The sequence below is a fragment of the Myotis daubentonii genome, chromosome 1, assembly GCF_963259705.1.
Source record: "Myotis daubentonii chromosome 1, mMyoDau2.1, whole genome shotgun sequence".
NCBI classification, from domain to species: Eukaryota; Metazoa; Chordata; class Mammalia; order Chiroptera; family Vespertilionidae; genus Myotis; species Myotis daubentonii.
Genome location: NC_081840.1, coordinates 37,895,088 through 37,916,041, shown reverse-complemented (window position 1 = coordinate 37,916,041; position 20,954 = coordinate 37,895,088). Strand labels below are relative to the sequence as shown.

Genomic DNA, 20,954 nt, shown 5'->3' with positions numbered 1-20,954 from the left:
GCTTTGTTTTGGGATGCAGTTAACTTAATTGGAAACAATTTGATCTGTTCGATGCTTGCTTTTCAGCTTTTTAAAAAAAATGTTTTTATTGATTTTAGAGGAAGGGAAAAGAGAGAAACATGGATGTGAGAGAGTAACATCAATCGGCTGCCTCCTGCACACCCCCTACCAGGGATTGAACCCACACAGGCATGTGCTCTGACCTGAGATGGAACTGGGGACCTCTTTTAACCATTTTACAATTACCCACATCCAGATTTATAGACAGCCCCCTCCCCTAGTAAAGGACCGGGTCTTAAAATGACAGTTCTGTCCCATATTGACATTGACCTAACCCAGTGATGGCGAACCTATGACACGCGTGTCAGAGGTGACACGCGAACTCATTTTTTTGGTTGATTTTTCTTTGTTAAATGGCATTTAAATATATAGAATAAAAACCAAAAATATAAATCTTTGTTTTACTATGGTTGCAAATATAAAAAAATTTCTATATGTGTCACGGCACCAGAGTTAAGTTAGGGTTTTTCAAAATGCTGACACGCCGAGCTCAAAAGGTTCGCCATCACTGACCTACCCCAACGCCTGGATTCAAGTTGTGAGCCTGGTTCTGGCCCTTGTCATGAGTGGACAACTTGTATGTGAAGGCTTAGTTTCCACTGCCTACTGCCAGACTCAGAGCCCATCAAACCATGGCATAAGCCTTACTCATCACTTTATATTTTTGCCCTTTTCAAATTTATGAATATGTCTTTGAACCCAACTATGCCTCTTCTTTCCAACATTTTATTATTAAAATTTTCAAACATGCATACAATGAAAGAATTATACAGTAAACATGCATATGCCCATCATTTAGTTTCCAAATCAACCTTTTGCTATAATGTCTTTATTACATGTCTGTCCTGATCCATCCATCCTTCCATCCGCCCATCAGTCCATCTTATTTGTTGATCACTTTCAGAGTAACTTGTACTCTTCACCCACTTGTACTTTACTTTTGAAGTAGTATTTATAAACAATGAAATGTGCATATCTTAAGTGTTATCAAACACATCATCTATACAACTCAACCCTCTATCAAGATATAGAATATTACTATCACCAGAGAAAGTTTCCTTATCGCTTTCCCAGTCAGCCCATACTCCTACACCCCAGAAGCAACCATTGTTTTGTTTTTTTATTTCTACTCAATTACTTTTATGGACTCTAGAATTTCAGTTTATGGAATCATAGCATGGCTTCTTTTGCGCAATATGTTGTTTTTGAGATTTATCCATATGGTCATAGCAATAATTTATTCCTTTTCATTGCTGAGTTCTTCTGTTCCTTTGTTTAAACACAGTTTATTTGTTCATTTCAGCAGGGTCTTTTTGATTTTTCTTTTTCTTTTTATCTGTCACTACTAAGTGTTTGGAGAGAAGAGAGTGCATCCAAGTATGAACCTAACTGCCTGCTTAATCTAAAGTCTCTTGGTTAAACTAATGTGTACTCATTTTCAGTTATTTTATTTAAATTGAGTAAACTTAGCTGCTTTCTAATTTTATAAATAATTGAATTTAGTCCTTTTCATTTTCCTTCTAAGTCTGTTCAGTATCACATTTTTACATGAACTTTAAAAGGAGAAAATATGCTATAAAATGAAGGGCTGTATTTGGTGTTTAAAGAAGTTCTCTTATCCCATAAATAATATCAAATAGTCTGCATATTAAATATATATTTGTCGCCCTAGCCAGTTTGGCCGGTGGATAGAGTGTCAGCCTGCAGATTCATTTCCGGCCAAGGACGCATACCCCTGTTGAGGGCTCGATCCCCAGTAGGTCGTGTGCAGGAGGTAGCCAATCAGTGATTCTCTTTCATCATTGATGTTTATCTCTCTCTCTCTCTCTCTCTCTCTCTCTCTCTCTCTCCCTCTCCTTCTCCCTCTCTCTCTCCCCCTCTCCCTTCCTCTTTGAAATCAATAAAAATATATTTTAAAAATACATGTATTTGTCTATAATGCCATTTAAAAATTTAATAATTCTATCGTGCGTTTGCTCTTACATTAGGTACAATTTATAATCCATATACTTCTTTGTTATTAACAATAGAACTCTGTTTCAAGAATATGTCGGTTCAACCAGCTTAACAATATATTGCAGTTCTAGGGGACCTCTAATCTCTGTTATTTCTAGGTTAATTCTCAAATATAATGTAAATTGAGTAAATCTCCTTTTCTGATATGTTAAGAGGATTAACTAATGAAGCATAACATAGTCTACATATAACATAAAGTTTCAACATTTGTTAAAATAATGTATTATTTTATTTTCACCTTCAGGTTTGGTTGGGATGTTCCAGTAATTTTGAGAAATTCTGAAGAGACCCAGTTCAAAACAAGAGTTTTCAAAAAGCAAATGAGACAAGTCAAGAATCCTTTTGGCTTAGAGATCGCTAATCCATCTTCAGCTTCGATTTCAAGTTGGTAGCTATTTTCCAAAGATTCTTCTCTCTTTCTCTGCCCCTGTTTTAGCCCTTTAATTTTCTTGTATTATTATTTATTAATTGTATTATTTTCCACATGAACAGTTATAAACCCATTTTTGCCCCACCTTGTATGTACTATGCTACTGTTTATCTCACAGGAGAGGATATCTAAATACATGTGCTTATTTACACTAAAATGAAGTATCACAGGTGTTAATAAGAGAAGTCTTCAGTGCAGTGAGAAAGGTAAGAATGGTATAGTGTAAGTTCAGTTAATATAAGGTTGCTCACCTTCTGAAGAACAGCTGTCTGTTAGTCAGAAATTACGGTATTTTGGTCTAAAATTATTTTGGTAGATGGTAATAATAGATGGTAGCTGTTTGTTTCTGTACTTGGAAAACAAATTGTCTGTGAGCCTATCTAGGAGCCAGTGGAGTGAAAGAGAGGGGATGCTGGGCACAGACAAGACAGAAGAGTCAGGGAAGACTCAAATTCTTTGCTTGGGTCCTCCATAGCTGGGTCTTTTTACAGAGATGAGAAATACAGGAGGAAGCGGGTTTGGGAAGAAAGGTAATGAATTCAGTTTTGAACTTCTGGACCTGTAAGTGCTTTTGTGACAGTTAAGCAGAGACACAGAGCATGCAGTTCTAGATACAGTTCTGTAGCTCTACCAGGTTCTCTGGCCTGAGACCCTATCACCTTTTACGCTTGCTCACATTTCTGGTATCTTAAAAACAATCCTAAACTTTTGCAGCTCTTCATCTTATTCTAGCTACTGTCGTATTTCTCTTTTTCTCTTCACACCCAGGCTTTTTAAAAATATATATATATTTTTTATTGATTTCAGAGAAGAAGGGAAAGGGAGAGAGAGAGAAAAAAAAACATCAATGATGAGAGAGAATCATTGATGAGCTGCCTCCTGCATGTGCCATACTGGGGATCAAGCCCAAACCTGGGCATATGCCCTGACCGGGAATCGAACCGTGACCTCCTGGTTCATAGGTCAGTGCTCAACCACTGAGCCACCCCAGCAAGGCCACAGCCAGGCTTCTTAAAAGTGATTTGCATTTGCCTTCTCCTCTTAGCCTGCTTCCCTTTTACTCCTCGGAGCAGTGTGGTCTGATTTTTACCTGTATCCCTCTATTGAAATGGCTTTCCCCAAGATGACTAATTAGCACTTCTGCCCCCTACCCCTATCCCCTGGCAGTCATAAATTTACTGGGCACATTCTCAGGCCTGAGTTAGTGCTCTCTCTGCAGAGTTTAACAGAGTTGACCAGTCCTTCCTTGTTGACATCCTGCTCCCTTATCTTCTGTGAACTTTCTTGTCTAGTCATCTTCCTGCCTCTGACTTTCAGAATCTCTTGTCAAAAATTAGTAAATCTTAATTTACAATGAAGAAGTACAGAGTTTCTTATCTTCTTCCTTAGCTGTAAATACTATACTGTGTATGTGTGTGTATATAGGGTGTCCCAAAAAATGTATACACACACTTTGAAGGCAGTGTTTATTAAAAAATAGTTCATTTTCAAACTTGAGCTATCAGTTGTTAAAGTGTGTATACATTTTTGGGGACACTCTGTATATATAATAACCCCTATGAATTGAAGGAAACTAAGGACCTTTTTTTTTCCCCCCCACTAGTGGTAGATAAGGAGTTCATTCTGACATTTTTCACTTGGGAAAGCCAAATTTCAAGATATGACAGAGAAGACTAGCTTATTTAGGAAACATGCCTGAATAAAATGTACAGAATAGGGTGGCTTGGTGATCTCTGACCTTTGTGGCCATGCACTTGGACCTGCTATATTGTCACATCTGGCTCTTGAGCAGGACTGCCTGTAAAAAATTCTAGTACAGAGTGGTTCTTCCTGCAGCATAGGTCCAAAGCCTGGAGACACTGAGAAAGTAAGAATGGATATATCGTGAGCAAACAAACACCGGACACTTGTGAACTAGAAAGTGTCAGGAAATCGATCAATCTGCCGTTATTAAGATAGAAATAGTCCTAAATAGCGCCTGCCCTGTAAATGTTGGAAGCTGGACCTCTCAGCTATGCCCAACACACTATATGCTAACCAACAGTAGCATTACTGAAGTACACGAAGAACATTTTAAATGTGTGTACTTATAGCGTGCTTATTGAAGTATTTTAATTTTTAAATACCAATGCATATTACTCATTATCTGTCTTCTATAGGGAAATACGGAGAAGAATTTTGGTGGAAATTCTTCTTTATTTGGCAGAATAAAATTCATTTGCTTAAACTGTGGAACGATGGGTGTCATTAAAGATGTCTAACCAAGATATTGAAATAATATTCTGAACAATAATTGTGATGTTTTAAAAAGTTATTTCTTTTGGTGTATAAATAGTTAAAAAATCCAGGGTTTTTTTGTTTGTTTTTTTGTTTTGTTTTGTTTATTAAATCACTATACCCAAGGTGCCTGGCACATAGGGGAGGGACAGGGAACATATAGAGAACTGATTTACTTGAAAATTAACCAGAGAATCAGTTTTGTTTTTAATATATTTTTATTGATTTCAGAGAGAAAGGTAGAGGGAGAGAGAGAGAGAAACATAAATGATGAGAGAGAATCATTGATAGGCTGCCTCCTGCACACCCCCTACTGGGGATCGAGCCTGCAACCCAGGCATGTACCCTTGACTGGAATCAAACTTGGGATCCTTCAGTCCGCAGGCTGATGCTCTATCCACTGAGTCAAATCAGCTAGGGCCAGAGAACTAGTTTTAATCTTAGTCATTTAGTTCTGTTTACCAGAGGTGGGTTTTGGGGATTTGTTGTTGTTCTCTAATGATACTGTATTTGGATTTATGATGTTTCCATGTCCTCGATGTAGAGGTTTTAATGAAATTGAAAGTAGGTACTCAGGACATATTAGCTGTGTTGTATTAATTCAATTCAGGGATTCTGCTGTCTTTTTGTAAACAGCTTTCTGGTATTTTGACTTATTCACCCTGGAAAGAGCCAATATAAGCAAAAGAGTTAAGCAAAATGACACACAGCATTTTTGGAGCAATTTGTGAGCTTCTGTTCCTTACGACCAAAATTTTCATCTCCCAGTATTTTGGTTTCATCATCCTCAGGCAGGGGCTCCTTGTATATTAGTTCTTCCCTCACAGAGACTTTTCTGTAGGAAGGTGTGTGGCTTTACTGCCCCCTTGTTTCTCCTTTTATTAATGGCTCAACTCATTTGACTATAGCCCCAATTTTTTTTTCAATTTCTTGCAAGACATCTTTTACACTGTCTCTTTATTTGGTTGTTACAGGTAGGCAGGTTGAGAGAAATCCTACCTAGGTTGCTTCACTTCATTTGGATTCTGAATTTTCTGGATTGTGTCTATTTTCCAATTCTGTTAATGCTATTGATCTAAGATGTTATTGTGTATGCACTGAATTTTAGAAAACTAAAAAAATATAAGTATGGGAATTGAATATAAGGATCTTTGCAGAAGAAGTGATAAAAACTAAAGGGAGAATAGTTTTGTCTAAGGGTGTTTGAATGCTTAGTGTAAATCAATATATTCTCCTCAGTCCTAAGTTTATGAAAGTTGTGGAGGGCAGAGTTTTATAGATTCTGTAATTCTTTTTCATTTGCTTGTGATATTAATATCAGAGACATATTAAAATCTGATTAATATCATTATCAGTAGTCTGTGACGTGCTCCATTTTAGTCAAGTATACAAAGTCTATAAACAAGTTTTATTTAGCTCTGAATGTCTGGAACTCTGATTCTTTTTACAAAGCAGTTAGACTGATACTATGTATGTTGTGTAAAGCGGAGTTGTTTTTTAAGGCTTATCTTTCCATTGTTCTTTTCTTTAGTGTAAACAAACACATATATTTGGGTATCCTCTCCTGTGAGATAAACAGTAGCATACTATATACAGAGTGGGGGGAAAATGGGTTTACAGGTGTTCATATGGAAAATAATACAATAAATAATAAGTAATAATACAAGAATAAACTCTATTTCACGTACTCACAACTGTAAACCATTTTTGCCCCACCCTGTGATATTTTCTACACCTTGCTTTTTTCATTTAATGGTATATTCTGAAGCTCATTCCACAGTAGTACTATATACAGATATTTTGGTATGCCTCAATTTTTTTGAAGAGCTTCCTAGTACTTCATTGGAGAGTATTCCATATTTTATTAATTTAATTCCTATTGATGAACATTTAGGTGGAGTACAGCATTTTGATATAACTAGTGCTACAATGAATAGCCTATTTATACATCTTTTTACATTTTTGCCAGTAATACTTTTCTGGGTTCTTCCCCCCCTCCCCTCCACTTTTTTTTGTAGGCTTTAAATTTTTTCCCCTTTCCCATCTACTTCCAACTTTTTTTTTTTCTTGCCTCACTTTGTGTGGTTCTAAAGTGACAGAGAAAATCATGTATGATTTTTAATACATATATTTTAAATTTGTATTAATGGAGTGATTTTCTTCAGCTATTTAACAGCTAATTGAAAAATAAAGCTAATTGAATTAATACCTGATAGAATCATAAAAATGTGAAATCAAATCTGGTATCAATTATGTATGTAAAGTTTCTGTCAATTAAAATTTTTGCTTAACTGTGATTAGAAATTGCTCTATGTCACTGCTACTATACATACTCAGAATCTGACACTTTGTACTTAGTACAATATTTGGCATCCTGTGGATGATCTGGTTGTATTTGTGTATCTCCTTCCAGCACATTCTGATGAGCACCTTTAAAAGTAGGTAATATATTAATCAAAATTCCTAGTAGCAAGCAACAGAAACGACTCCAGTAAAAGGATATTGAGGGCGGAGGAATGGGGGACATCTGTAATACTGTCAAAAATAAATAAATAAAATGGGGGGAGGGGAGCTTATTGAATAGTATACAGACTTGCCAAAGGTTGTTCAGTCAGGAACAGTTGTCACTGAAAGTACCGGGACCGAAGTAGATCTGCCCTGGCATGATCTGGAATGTGTGGGTTCTTGACTTTGTGTAGGAAAAAGTTCACAACATGAGTGCAGATGATTTTGAGAGTACCTTTCTTAAAGTTGGGAGCAGTGAAACAAAGGATAGGCTTAAGATGGAAGAGCCAAGATCACAACAACAGGAGTGGGCCTACACTGGGCTGCCTAGACTCAGGAAAGGAAGTCACAGTAACGGAATTGAGCCACTCTGGGCTGTTTGGATACAGGAAAGGAGGTCACAGTAACAAAATTGAGTCGTGTGGGGCCGGGTGGATTCAGGAAACAAATTATAGTAACAGAAGTGAGCCATGCTGGGCTGTGTGGACTCAGGAAAGAAAGACATAGAGGCAAAAAGAGGGCCCTTGGAGACAGTTGACAGGGTTAGCCCAGGACTAGTTGCTGCTGCCCATTGCTCACCTGATTGCAAGTTTCCTGGAAACCTTTTGAGCTTAGGGGAAAGAAAGTAAAAGGACATGCCTGAAGAAATGGTATGGGAGTGCTCAGGCGAGAGGACTGGGCCTTTTGTCTTAAGGGTTTTTATTTGTTTTCTAAAGGGAATTTTAGGGGAGGTCTCAGGGGAGGGTCTCAATAGAATATTCAGCAACTTTCCAGGTGTGTCCTTTAATATGCTGATGCATCACAATGAGCCTTTAGGGGAGTTTGGGATCATTCTAGGGCCAGTTTCACTGCTTTACTTTTCTCTTGGATTTGTCTGACTCTAATTTAGTTTTTTTGTTGTTGTTGTTATTTATTCCCCTTCCTTCATCCATTCTGGAGTTTGGGTGATTTAAGCTATTCTCTCTCTGGTTGGGGAGGAGAGGTATAAGCCATCTGCTCCTGTGTCCTTGGTTAGGGAAGACAAGATCTTGTGATTTACTAGCAGGCCGTTAATTGCTCAGCCTTGTTTAACTATTTTGTCTCAGTTTCCCTCATTCCACTTGTCAAGGAATTTTCCCAGCTTCTTCCTATCCTGCCTCACAATGACCAAAAACGTTTCCTTTTGATTTAGCAAGTACACCACTGCCACTGAGCACTAGACGGTGCAGCTTGCGCTGCCGACAATGTGAGGCACTGGATGTTGCTGCCTTTGAACTTATTGCTACAAGGGAGGGGGAAAATCGCATAGGTGGCATATAGTAAATCCATAAGTAAGTAAATAAAACTATTATAATTTGCCCATTTATAATTTATATGCCCCCTTAATCGGCTTTATGCAAATCATAATATCTTTTATTATGCTGAAAGCAAACAAATGAAGGAGGACATCACTATTAAACTTCCATGTTTTGGAATCCCCACTCTTTCCTCAGGATATTTTGCATATTACATGGGACATTAACTTTGTGACAAGAATGTATATTAATGTTGTCAGTGTGTATATTGATATTAGTAAAGCTCAATTTCTTTTTAATATTTGTCCTACTCCAGTGATCATCTTGTGGGGCCGCGGGTGGTGTGTATCCACTTTCAGAGAGCGCTCTGCTGCTTGTAGTTACAAGGTTGTGCGGATCTACTTTTGGAAACAGCTCTGCTGTTTCCTTTTTTAGGATTGTAGACACTGTTAGAGTGGTAGGCTACCAATAGTGAACTGTATTGCAGTTTGTAAAATCTTTGTGGGAAAAGTCTTGAAGTCACCAAAAACATTAAATTGATCACTTCCAAGCATAAATGTATAAATAATCAGGTTTACTGGTAGTGCTTCAAAATTGTGTAGACACTGAGGTTTTTTATATCTCCTGTTTTAGAGACCAGTTCCTTCGTTTATAGGCACATGCCCTTTAATGAGTTCCTTTAACTGCCAGCAGCCTGGCCAGCATCCAAAAAGAAGCTTTTATTACTCGCTATGTATAATTGTACTAGAAATTACGTCAGGTAATTTTCTTCTCTGTCTTACTTGTTTTTTACAGCTGGCATAACTTTGACAACAGATTGCCTTGAAGATAGCCTCCTCACATGCTACTGGGGGTGCAGTGTTCAAAAATTGTACGAGGCTCTGCAGAAGCACGTTTATTGCTTCCGAATAAGCACTCCCCAAGCACTGGAAGATGCTTTGTATAGCGAATATCTCCATCGAGAACAGTATTTGTATCCTTTATCTTATATCTATCAGGACATGAGAATTTTAGACATTAGACTTTTTATGGATAAAGTGTTGCTAAGTTACGATCCCCTTTGGTATTTTATTGTATTTTTGCTTATAGTGACAATTTACCTTTACATTTTCAAAAAGTATTAAAAAGGACAGCAAAGAAGAAATATATTGCCAGTTACCAAAAGATACTAACATTGAAGACTTTGGGACAGTGCCCAGATCTCGCTATCCATTGGTAGCACTGTTGACCCTAGCTGATGAGGATGACCGAGAAATTTATGATATTGTAAGTAATTTTAAAGTTTTGGAAGCATTACTTTTAAGTGATTTGGATAATAGGTCTTAATTATTTGGTGATGTAGAAAAAGTATTTTAATTTCTGAGGGTATACATTTGACCTGATCACATCCCCCCCCCCCACCCCCCCCCACACACAAAAAATAAATACATGGGAAATACATCGTTATGATTTTTATACATGTAACAGTTCCTTTAGAGTATGACTTTTTTTCCCATATGGGTTACAAGAATATGATTTTATTTAGAAAATAAAAGCTATATTATGTTTGAATTAAGTTAATTTCATCATTCTGTCATGTTTGCTGCATAGAAAAGTCTGTTGGGAGACATATTTATTTTTAACATTTTTTTGAGCACTGAATAAATGAGCATTGTAGTAGTGAAACAAATTGCTCAATTTTAAGACAGTATCCACTCTTTTCTTTGCATGTTTATAGTCATCTTGTTTTCATCATAATGTCTGCTGCATCTATATCTTATATATGTTTGGTCCCTGTATTTTCAGTAATTATAGTGATAATTACCTTTCTCATTATATACTAATTACTTCTTTAGTCTGGTAGTTTATCCCTATTAGGAAGATAAAAGCATCTTAGGGAGCTAAGAAGACCTGAGCCTTGACAATCCTCTAAGTATGATAGAAGCTTATACATGAAATAAAGTTGGTGAAATAGTATCATGGTAAGAATGCCCTTATACGCAATTTACTACTTTTCTGAAGTGCATGATATAGATATGTTCATTAATAAAGAAATGGTAGCATCTTTATGGCACTTTGTCATATATTAACTTATTAAGTAACATTAACTTATTTATTTCTTCTAACAACATTGTGTTAGGCAGATATCCTTCTTAAAAGGACTGAAACAGAGTTGGTAGAAAAATCCCAATCATTCAGGAAATAAGAGATGGTCTTGACCCTGAACCTGTGTAGTTCTTTGCCAGTAGCTCTTCCTCCCTTTCTTTTTTACAGGAATATCTTTCTGAAACAAGTGTGCATAGAGCTTTGGAAGGTGTTAGGCCCTTATTGGGAAATGTAGACCCTATTCATATGCAGTTAAGCCAATCTAGGTTTTGGGGTTTTAACCTTATCAAGTTGAAGTTCCATTGAGCTGAAATCAGCTTGTTTTTTTCCAAATAAAAGACATACCAACAGCAGTTATTTTCAGAATCTGCCTGTGCCTTAAACACAGTAGGTGCTCAGTACATTTAATCAGTGTGGGAAAAGTCATACCAAGCAGTATTGTTGAGCTTCATAGAGCTTGGCAGCAGAACTCCTTGGTTGCACGTGCATGAGGAAGTGTATATGAGAGATCTTCTGGTTTCTCCCCCACCCCCTTTTCAATCGAAGATAAATAAGACCTATTAGGTTGGTGTTTCATACCCCTGCCTTCCTGATCTCGTCTAAGCTCCCCTAGTTCTTTCCTTTTATTGCAAAAAAGGGTCAGTTCTCAGTGACTTTCCTCCCAGCTTCTCCTTTGGTTCCTTTCCTTCTCACTGGGTTGGTGCTTTCTATCTACGTGAGGTACCGATAGTCTTTGTTTTCTGACTTTTCTTCCTCCATCTAAATAGAAAAGGATTTGGTGTGTGCATGCTAAAACATACATATAACTTAAATGCTGTTTTAACCACTTTCCAGTGTACAGTGGCATTATAAATAGGGAAAGATTTGCTTATCAGGTCCCTGACGCAATTGGAATGAAGATTCCAGGGCCCTGCTGTGGCTGTGGGCGGCTTATTCCCACAGGGGCGCCTGGGCCCTGGCCCTGAAGTGTTAACAATTATTTTCTTTGCCTGTGTTTCCCTGCCTTGGTCCTTCTCTGTGTTTTTTATCAGCAGGCTCTCCCCTTTTTTTTTCTGTTAAATCTTGTTTCTCCCATCTCTTATCTCTCAGATTGGGCCTAATGGTAGAACTAAAGTATAATTGTTAGTATATTTTATAATAATGTTCTCTGTTCTTTTTTTGTTTGTTTTTCTTGTTACTCCTCACCTGAGGATATTTTTTCTATTGCTTTTCAGAGAGAGTAGAAGGGAATGAGGAAGTAGGGGAGAGAGAGAAGGAGAGAGAGAGGGAGAGGGAGAGAAACATCGATGTGAGAGAGACACATTGACTGGTAGCCTCCCTCATGTGCCCTGACTGGGGGCAGGGAGCAAACCCACAACCTAGGTACGTGCCCTGGACCTGGAATCAAACTCCTGACCCTTTGGTTTCAGACTGACACTCTAACTACTGAGCAACACCAGCCAGGGCATGTTCTCTGTTCTTAATTCTAAAAGCAAACTGAGCATTTCATAATTCTTTTTCATAAATGGTTTTTCAGTATTTTATCTGGGAATCAGAGACTCTAAATCTAAAAAATGAAAATTAAACTCTTCCATTCCTATTGTAACAGTAAAAATTACATTTAGATAATATAGCTAGTCATTAGTTTGTTATTATAAGTAGATAAAGGAAAGCAGGGATTGTTATTGCAAGATTTTGGCTCTAAAACTTTTTCATTTTTACATAATTATATCAGTTTGTTTTTTGTATTACTCATAGAATATATGCTTATGGCAGGAAATAACATTAGAAAATCTAGATAAGCCAAAAGAAAAAAGTATAACCACTTTTATTCTATCATCCGAATATAACCACTGTGAATATTTGTATCTTTCCAGATCTTTATATATGTAATTTGTTGTTGTTGTTATTAATTTTCATCTGAGGATAGTTTTTCCATTGATTTTTAGAGAGAGTGGGAGAAAGGGAGGGAGGGGGAGGAGGGGAGAGAGAGGGAGAGAAACATCAACGTGAGAGCATAATATTGATTGGCTGCCTCCTGCACACCCCTGGCCCAGATATGTGCCCTGACCAGGAATCAAACTGGCAACCCTTTGGTCATAGGATGACACCCAACCAACTGAGCCACACCAGCCAGGGCTGAATTATTATTATTATTATTTTTATATTTCCACCATATATGAGTGTGATTATTACTCCATAGAGTGTATTGACAAGCTTTTGAATTTTTGTTAATCTGATGTGTGAGAAATATCGCAGTAAATTTTTGATTTGCATTTATCATGTTGTGAGTAAAATTGACATCTTTTAATATGGCTAAGGACCATGATTATATCTTTTGTGAATTGTCTATTCATGTCTTTTGCCCATTTTTCTATGAGATATTTGGTTACTTTCTCATCAATTTTTAAAGTTGTTCATAAGTTAGGGATATTAGCCCTTAGTCTGTGATCTACATTGCGAATATTTTATTCCAGCTTGCTAATATGTCTTTTAACTTTGCTTATGGTGCTTTTTTATTATGCAGGTTTTTAATTTTTATATAGTCAAATGTGTCAAATTGATCTGCCTCTAGGTTTGAGTTATAGTTAGAAAGTCTTTCCTTACATTGAGACTAGAAAGAAATGCACATGTTTTCTACTAGTATTTGTATAGTTTTATTTTTTTACAATTAGATTTCTTATGCTTTTGGAGTTTATTCTTGTGTATGGTATGAGGAGTACATCTGATTTTTGTTTTTCCAGGTAGCTATTCAGTTGTCCTAATACTTTTTATTAAAAAGACTCGCTTTGCCAGTGATTTGAAATGCCATTTTTATCATATTTGTATATATGATTTCTGGACGGTTTATTCTGTTTCAGACACCTTTCTATCCATGTGCTAGTACCACACTGTTTTAACTCTAGAGGCATGGTAGTATGTTTTAATATCTGTGCTTAATATCCTCTCCCCCATAGCTTTCTTTTCAGTATTTTCCCAGCTGTTCTTATGTGTTATTTTCCCATATTGAGAATTTTAGAGTCAACTCAGCTATTTTGTTGGGATCACATTAAATTTGTAAACTAGTATAATTTTAAAAACTCTGGAAAAAATATGTCAGTAACTGGTTTCTCTATAGTGACTGATTTGGATAAATTATTGTAAGTTTTCTAATTTATCAGCTTATTTTTGTTTGAGACATATTTTCACATATCTGTGAAATAATATAAAGAGGTTAAGTACTGACCGGTGTTCAATTTTTATTTTAGATTTCCATGGTGTCAGTAATTCATATTCCTGATAAAACTTATAAACTGTCCTGTAGAATATTATGTCAATATTTACTCCCGACTCAAGGTCAATTTCATGATCTTAAGGTAAGTTGTACCCTTGTAGTCTTATCTTTGTTTCTCATTTGCAGTTTCAAAGAATGACCATTTATCAAGGGATATATTTTTACAGTTACTTCCCTTAGAAGTTAGCTATTATTTGCCAGCTCATAAATTTTGAGCATCTCTTATGACCCTCTGAAGAGTAATTGACATTTGTAATTATCTTTAAACCTGTTTCTTTGATTTTTTTCAGCAACTTTTCATGTCTGCAAATAATAATGCCACTCCTCCCAGCAATTCCTCTCCAGACGGTGAAAGCACAGACCGCAGCTTGTTGGAAAAGGCTGGACTTTCTGAAAGTGACGTAGAGCCTCCGGAGGAGAGTAGCAAGGACTGCGTTGTTTGCCAGAACGGGACCGTGAACTGGGTGCTCCTGCCCTGCAGGCACACGTGCTTGTGCGATGGCTGTGTGAGGTATTTCCAGCGGTGCCCCATGTGCAGGCAGTTCGTTCAGGAGTCGTTTGCACTTCGCAGTCAAAAGGAGCAAGATAAAGACAAACTGAAAACTCTCTGAGGATGTTGTTACAACTGAAAAGTACAATTACCACTCAAGACGCAGAAATTTGTGTTCTTGGAATTAATCATAACATGGAATGTACGGTGTTGACTGTCAATGACAATTCTATTTTAACTTCATATTTGTACGGTACCTGGATGATGAAACTTAATCCGTCCTGTTCCATATGGTAAATGCTGGAATACCATCTGTGTTATACATAAAAATGCATTCAGCTCTTGAGAAGAAAGCAAATGTCTGGCCTTTTATCAGCTATGGGATTTCATGTAATATTAATTAGAAAATTTCCAAAAAAGCAATCCATCTCAAATTTGAGTAAGTAAAAGTCTTTTTCTGAATGTTTTTCCTTTGCCATAATTTAGGGTGCAATTGGGGAAAAATTGAATTCTTAAAGCAATTGTATGTTCCCCAGTTTACAGAGGAGTTGGAAAGGGCTTCTAACTTTAATTCCTTTCCTGAAATAGCAGTTTTTATAAATATCCATCTGTTTGGTTTCTAATTTTTCTTATAGCCACATAAACACAAGCCGTAATTTTTAAATATAGCTTCTTAAATTATAAATGCAAGATACAATTCTTGACTGTTCTCAGTGTGTCCTAGATTGAAATGATGCTCATTTATAGGAAGCAGATATATAAAACAAGAATAATAACATTTCTCGGATAATTAAATTTACTGCCAAATAGGATTAGATTAGCAGGCTGTGGCCTACCGGAGAAGATCTGTGAGACTCTCAGTGCCTTACCTTAGGTTTCCTCCTGTACAGCAAATCCATCCAAAACTGGAGGGATTTAGAGCCAGAAAAACCACTAACAGAAACACATGACTATTTTCTTCTAGTGTGTTTTTATTACAAACTAGGGGCCCAGTGCATGAATTCGTGCACTTTGAAAGGAACTGTGGGCCACGAGGCTGCTGTGGGCACAAGGTCAGGTCTCAGCCTATCCTCCGTGCCCCTGCCCAGCCCCTCCCGCCACAGCTCCCAGTCCCCTGTCTGCCGGCAGCCCTGCTCCCGCCATGGCCGCTCACACACGCTGATGGTGCGGAGCGATTGGGACCAGTGCCAGCAGCGGGTGCGAGCGGTGGCTGCTGCCCCAATCACCCCTCAGGAGCAGGGAGCGGTGCAGAAGCCCTCAGGGCCAATCGGGCCGGCAGCCACTGCTCGTACCTGCTGACAGCGCTGAGCTATCGGGACCAGGACGGCACCGGGTGCTGGCAGCAGGTGCAAGTGGAAGCTCCGGCTGCGGGTATGAGTGGGGCCGGCGCTGGCCGTGGGTGTGAGAAGGGCCGTTGCTGGCAGCAGGTGCAAGAGGTGGCTGCCGGCCCCAGTTGCCCCTTAGGAGCAGGGGGAGGTGGAGAATGGTAAATTACTTTGTTTATTCTTTGTTATATTCTTGGAAGAGTTGAGGAACCTGATGGGCAAAAAGGCCCATCCCCCACTCTTTCTAAGATGACTAAGAAGAAAAAGGTAAATCAGAGCTTCCTGTGTCTTCAGCAGAAATTGCATTCAACTCACCAAGAAATCAGATCATAGCAAATAAACTGTGACATTCAGGGAGAATTTTAAGTCTTTTTCATCTTGCTTGTATTAAGAATAATGCCTTATCGTTGTGTTAGCGTTTTTACATAACATCATTTCATTCTAATCAAATATAGCACTCTCAAAAAGACATTACCTAATCTCCATTCTATAAACCAAATCAAACTTTTATCTGCATTCAACAGCTATGTAATAAATACCTTCTTGGGGCCAGATACCTTTGAGGAGTCTGGGCTACAAAGAATCAGGAAAACTCCTGGCCTTAAAGTCTTTGTGCCTAAAAGGAGCATTGGTAGCTTCTTAGGAGCACATCCCACCTCAGATATTCCTAAGGCCTGTTCTGACCCTGCCGCCGCCGCTCTGTGGTTAGCGACCAGTATAACCGTTCATCGAGAAACTCACTTTCTGGTGTAAATTGGGGAATATTCAGAGATCACTTCCTCCATCCCAGCCCTCCTGCTTCCCTTTACAGATCTGTTTGTACCTAAACTGTCCACCTGTACTCTTACTCCATTTTTCAAAACTTTTTATTGTGGTAAAGTATAGCATAAAATTTACCATTTTAACCTTTCTGAAGTGTACAATTCAATATGAAGTACATTCATATTGGTGTACAACCATCACCATTATCCATCTTCAGAATTTTTTCATCAACCCAAACTTGAAACTCTATACCCATCAAATAATAACTCCTCACTACCCCTCCCTTTTCCCTGGTAACCACCAGTATTCTTCTGTATTTATGAACTTGACTCTTCTAGGTACCTCATTTACATGGAATCATACAGTATTAGTCCTTTTCTCTCTGGCTTATTTCGCTGAGTATGATATTTTCAAGGTTTATGCTGTAGTATGTATCAGAATTTCTTTTTAAGGCTGAGTATTATTCTATTGTGTAAATATAGCACATTTTGTTTATTCACCCATCATTTTTCATAACTTAAAGATGCCCTTAGCTTCTCTTGCTGCAGTTGAAAGAATTATTTTTCCTGCCCTCGGAAATCTGAGGGATTTGGTAGGTAGTCAAGTAAAAACAAGCAAACTGACTCTTAGAGGCTTATGCCAGAATTTTCCAATAACAATGAATAGTGACTTTGTGCAAGAATGTCAACAAAAACATTGCATTTGAATGTATTATTAGACAAAATAGTTGGTTTATATCGATTAGTTGTTACTTTCCAAAAATACAAGTAGGAATGCCAAATAAACAGGTGAATATAGTAATCTGAGGTTCAGGGGAGAGGTCTGGCTGAAGTTATACATTTGGGAGTCGTCATTGTGGTATTTAAAGCCGTAAGTCTGCATGAGATCGCCAAGAGAGTGAGCACAGACTGGGGAAGACCAACATTCGGGGAGACTGGGAGAAACCAGTAGATTGAGAAGACTGAGATAGGAAGAAAACCAGAAGAGAGGTCTTTACAAACCATCTCAAAATGGAGTGGTATAAAACAACTACTTTTATTGTGCTCACAGAATCTGTGTTCAGATATTGGGATAGGATGTAGCGGGGTCAGGCCTACCTGGGATTCAAATGACAGATTGACTCAGAGGGCTAAAGGCTTCTTCACTCATGTATTTGGTGTGTGGGCTGTGGAGACTCAAAAGCTGGGCTGAGCTAGGACAACACGTGGCCTCTCCATGTGGCTTGGTCTTTGTCACAGCCTGATGGTCTCAGGTTAGTCAGTTTCTTACTAGTAAGTGGAGGCTCAGGATTCCAAGAGCAACAAGTGTTCTAGGGAACAAGGCAACAGCTGCATAGCCTTTTTTTGTTTTGTTTTTTTCTTTTTACCAGCTTAATGGAGATGCAGTTTACATACCATACAATTTCCCATTCAAAATGTACCACTCAATAGTTTCAATGTACTCAGGGTCTTTCAACCACCACTATAGTCAACTTCAGAATGTTTTAATTACTCTTAAAAAGAAATTGTGCACATTAGCAGGTACCCCCATCCCCCACTATGTTCCCCAACCCCAGGCAACCACCAGTCTACTTCCTGTCTCTATAGCTTTGCCTGTTCTGGACATTTCATGGAATGAAATCACATGTAGAATCACAAATGGGATCACACAATGTGGCCTTTTGTATCTGGCCACAAACATCACTTAGCACAATATTTTTAAGGTTCATCCATGTTATAGCATGAACCAGTTTTTTTTCTTTTTATTGCCCCAAAATATTCCATTGTATAAGATATATCAATACCACATTGTGTTTACCATTGATGGACATTTGGGTTTGTCTGCTTTTTGGTTATTATGAATAAGGCTGCTGTGAACATTGGTTGCAAGCGTTCAGTTTTAGACATTTCAAGTTTGGGATGTGATGTTAAGCCTGCCTTGTTTGTTTTATTTTTAGTTGAACCTCCAGGCATTTAATCTCTTCTGTCTGTTTCATAGTCATTCCTACAGAAATTCTGCAAACATATGCCAAGCACAGGACTGAGTCAGTCAGGTTAGGAAGAGGACTAGCTGCCCTACACTTTTTGCACTCTAAACTCTTTGTATTTGTGCCAGCGATCAAGCCGTTGTCTCCCAGCTCCAAACCCACCCTTCTATACTCTGCTTTGCAATGCTGGGGTAGACTCTGCAAACCACACTTATGCTTTACCAGCCCATTCCCTATGAGGCTTTGCAAATCAGAGCAATAGAAGGAGAGAGGAAGATAGGAGGAAGAAGAGATCTGCTCCTTCCTGTCTCCTGTGGCTTTTCTGTTCCCGTGAACATCACCCCAACCTGCCTTCTTTACCTTGGCAGTGGCGGTTGATTCCAGGAGCAAAGATTGAATCCAGAGTGGAACCTGCTTCCTCACCCCCACCCGCCTCAGGACACCAGCAGCACCCCATCCTCAGAGGTCCGAGCATTCCAGCTCTGTAGAGCCCCTCCTCCAGACTTCTAAATTTTTATGATTGGAACTTCTTCACTTTGTCTCCCCAGCCCTGTGGATGGTAGTTGCTTCCTGCATTGCTGCCTATGAGATACCCTCATGTTCCTCTTTCCACTTTTCAGTAAACAACTCTATTAATATCTCGGATAAAATAATCATCGTCTTTTCAGTCTCCTGACTACCCTAAATTGATCCAATTGAATGTTATCTCCTGTAATCCTGGGTCACTTTACTAAGGTAGACAGAAAACTGAGACCAATTTTGGTTAAATAGCCCATATTGTACAGCTACGAGGCGGTAGAGTTGGGATTTGAATCCAATTTTGCTTTGCTTTGTTTTGCCTGAAGCTTGTGTTCTTCTTAATCACTAGTCACCTTCCTACAGAAAAACACATAGTTTTTCAACATTGAACTGTAGGTACAATTTTAAAATTCTTTCATCATTTGTATTGCTTCTCTCCAGCCTATTATCAGACCCAGCATTTCCCAACACACATCCCAGGCAGCAGTATATACTCCAAGACCTGCCTGGAGCCTGCCCGTATCCTGTATTCACCAGAAAAGGCATAGTGAACATTAGCATAATAAAGGCTCTGAGGAATTGTGCAGCTTCTCGTGATTTTTTGACTAGGAACATTCCAAGGATGAGCAAAATGTGGGATTAATCACTATCTGACCTAATGTATCCTGTGCAGCAGTAGTGCCTGCTTAGGATAAAAATGTCAGTGCCAGCAGTTGTGGGCACATACGGAGCTGGCTTTAAACAATATTGGGGAAGGCGGTTCTGATCTTTGTTTAGTTTACTAAAATATGACCTTAGACTTGTAAACCTGTGGACACATTGCAATTGCACTTTCAGTTGAAAAAGAGATTTGAAGGTTTGGTGACTTCTAGAACAAATAAGTTTTACTTTGTTTCTCTCATGCCAATCTGGGTCAAGTTATCTCTCCAAAGGCCTACGGGGTACCACTCTTGTAATCCTGACCCACATAAGGCCTGTAACTAGGAGTAGTTTTGCAATGCTTACATTTAACCTTCTTTGGATTTATTTGAAATCTTCTCTACGACACCTTGTAAGATGTTTTACTGTAAAAAACCATAATTAATGCTTAACATATTTGTTTCTTTTTAAGAAGTGTGAACTCATCTGCACTGTGTTTGAAATTGTGAATCATTAGCTTGTGTTCAAAGTATATTTAAATAACTGTATCAGTTAATTGGTTTGGATTATACTGTTTAGAAATCAGATAAAAATACAGTGTGCCCGACTAGGTGTTCTAAAAACTAGAGTTAACCCTTCTTACCTAACTCCATTCTGGAGAAAGCTGTCCCAAAAGTTTTCTTCATGGAATATTCATCCTTCAAAAGGAAGGAAATTTCAGCACATGCCACAACATGGATGAACCTTGAAAACATTATGCTAATTGAAAGAAGCCAGACAGAAATAGACAGTATTATATGATTCATGTATGTAAGGTACCGAGAATTAAGGCAAATTTCCTGGAGACTGAGAGTAGAATAGGGGGTAGTAGGGACTGAGGGGATGGGGAAATGGGGAGTTATTGTTAATGGACACAGAATTTCAGATTGGGATGATGAAGAAGTTCTGGATATGGTTAGTGTTCATGGTTGCACAAACAATGTGAATGCACTTAATACTACTGAGTCTCAGACTTAAAAATGGTTAAAGGGTAAATGTAATGTTAATTATGTATATTTTACCCCAATTAAAAACACACACATTTTCTTCAGCGATTCAGCAGCCTTGTCCAATTGGCATTCCAGTTTGACTCCGGACAAATAATCCGAACTGCTCATGGCATGTGGATAGTGGTATTCTATGTACCTAAAACGGGTTTAGAAGTCTTTTTTTTTTTTTTTTTTTTCCTGGAAGAATTCTCTAAACTGAGGAACTGAAGAAAATTTGAAAACTCTCCTGAGTGTGGTAAGAACTTTAGTGCGAAGTGAGAGCAGAGTCCTCAAGAGTCCTCCAGTTCCACCTGACGCTCTCCTG

General features: G+C 38.2%; 1 protein-coding gene across 3 annotated transcripts in view; it reads left to right on the top strand.

Moving 5' to 3' along the window:
• The window catches only part of CGRRF1 (cell growth regulator with ring finger domain 1), a 31,977-nt gene extending 11,303 nt beyond the window's left edge, over positions 1 to 20,674 (top strand). Inside the window, exons 2-7 of one of the 3 annotated variants that reach the window (XR_009452896.1) lie at positions 2,321 to 2,460; positions 9,358 to 9,535; positions 9,681 to 9,828; positions 13,875 to 13,982; positions 14,191 to 14,829; positions 18,455 to 20,674. Coding sequence is in view for 2 of the 3 variants with exons in the window: in XM_059695540.1 (XP_059551523.1) it covers positions 2,321 to 2,460; positions 9,358 to 9,535; positions 9,681 to 9,828; positions 13,875 to 13,982; positions 14,191 to 14,511 (895 nt within the window). In the remaining variant the exon portion in view is untranslated. Of the gene's footprint in view, positions 1 to 2,320; positions 2,461 to 9,357; positions 9,536 to 9,680; positions 9,829 to 13,874; positions 13,983 to 14,190 lie in introns of all 3 variants that reach the window. The other 2 variants (XM_059695540.1, XM_059695555.1) reach the window with 2 other exon arrangements.
• Positions 20,675 to 20,954: the final 280 nt, after the last annotated feature.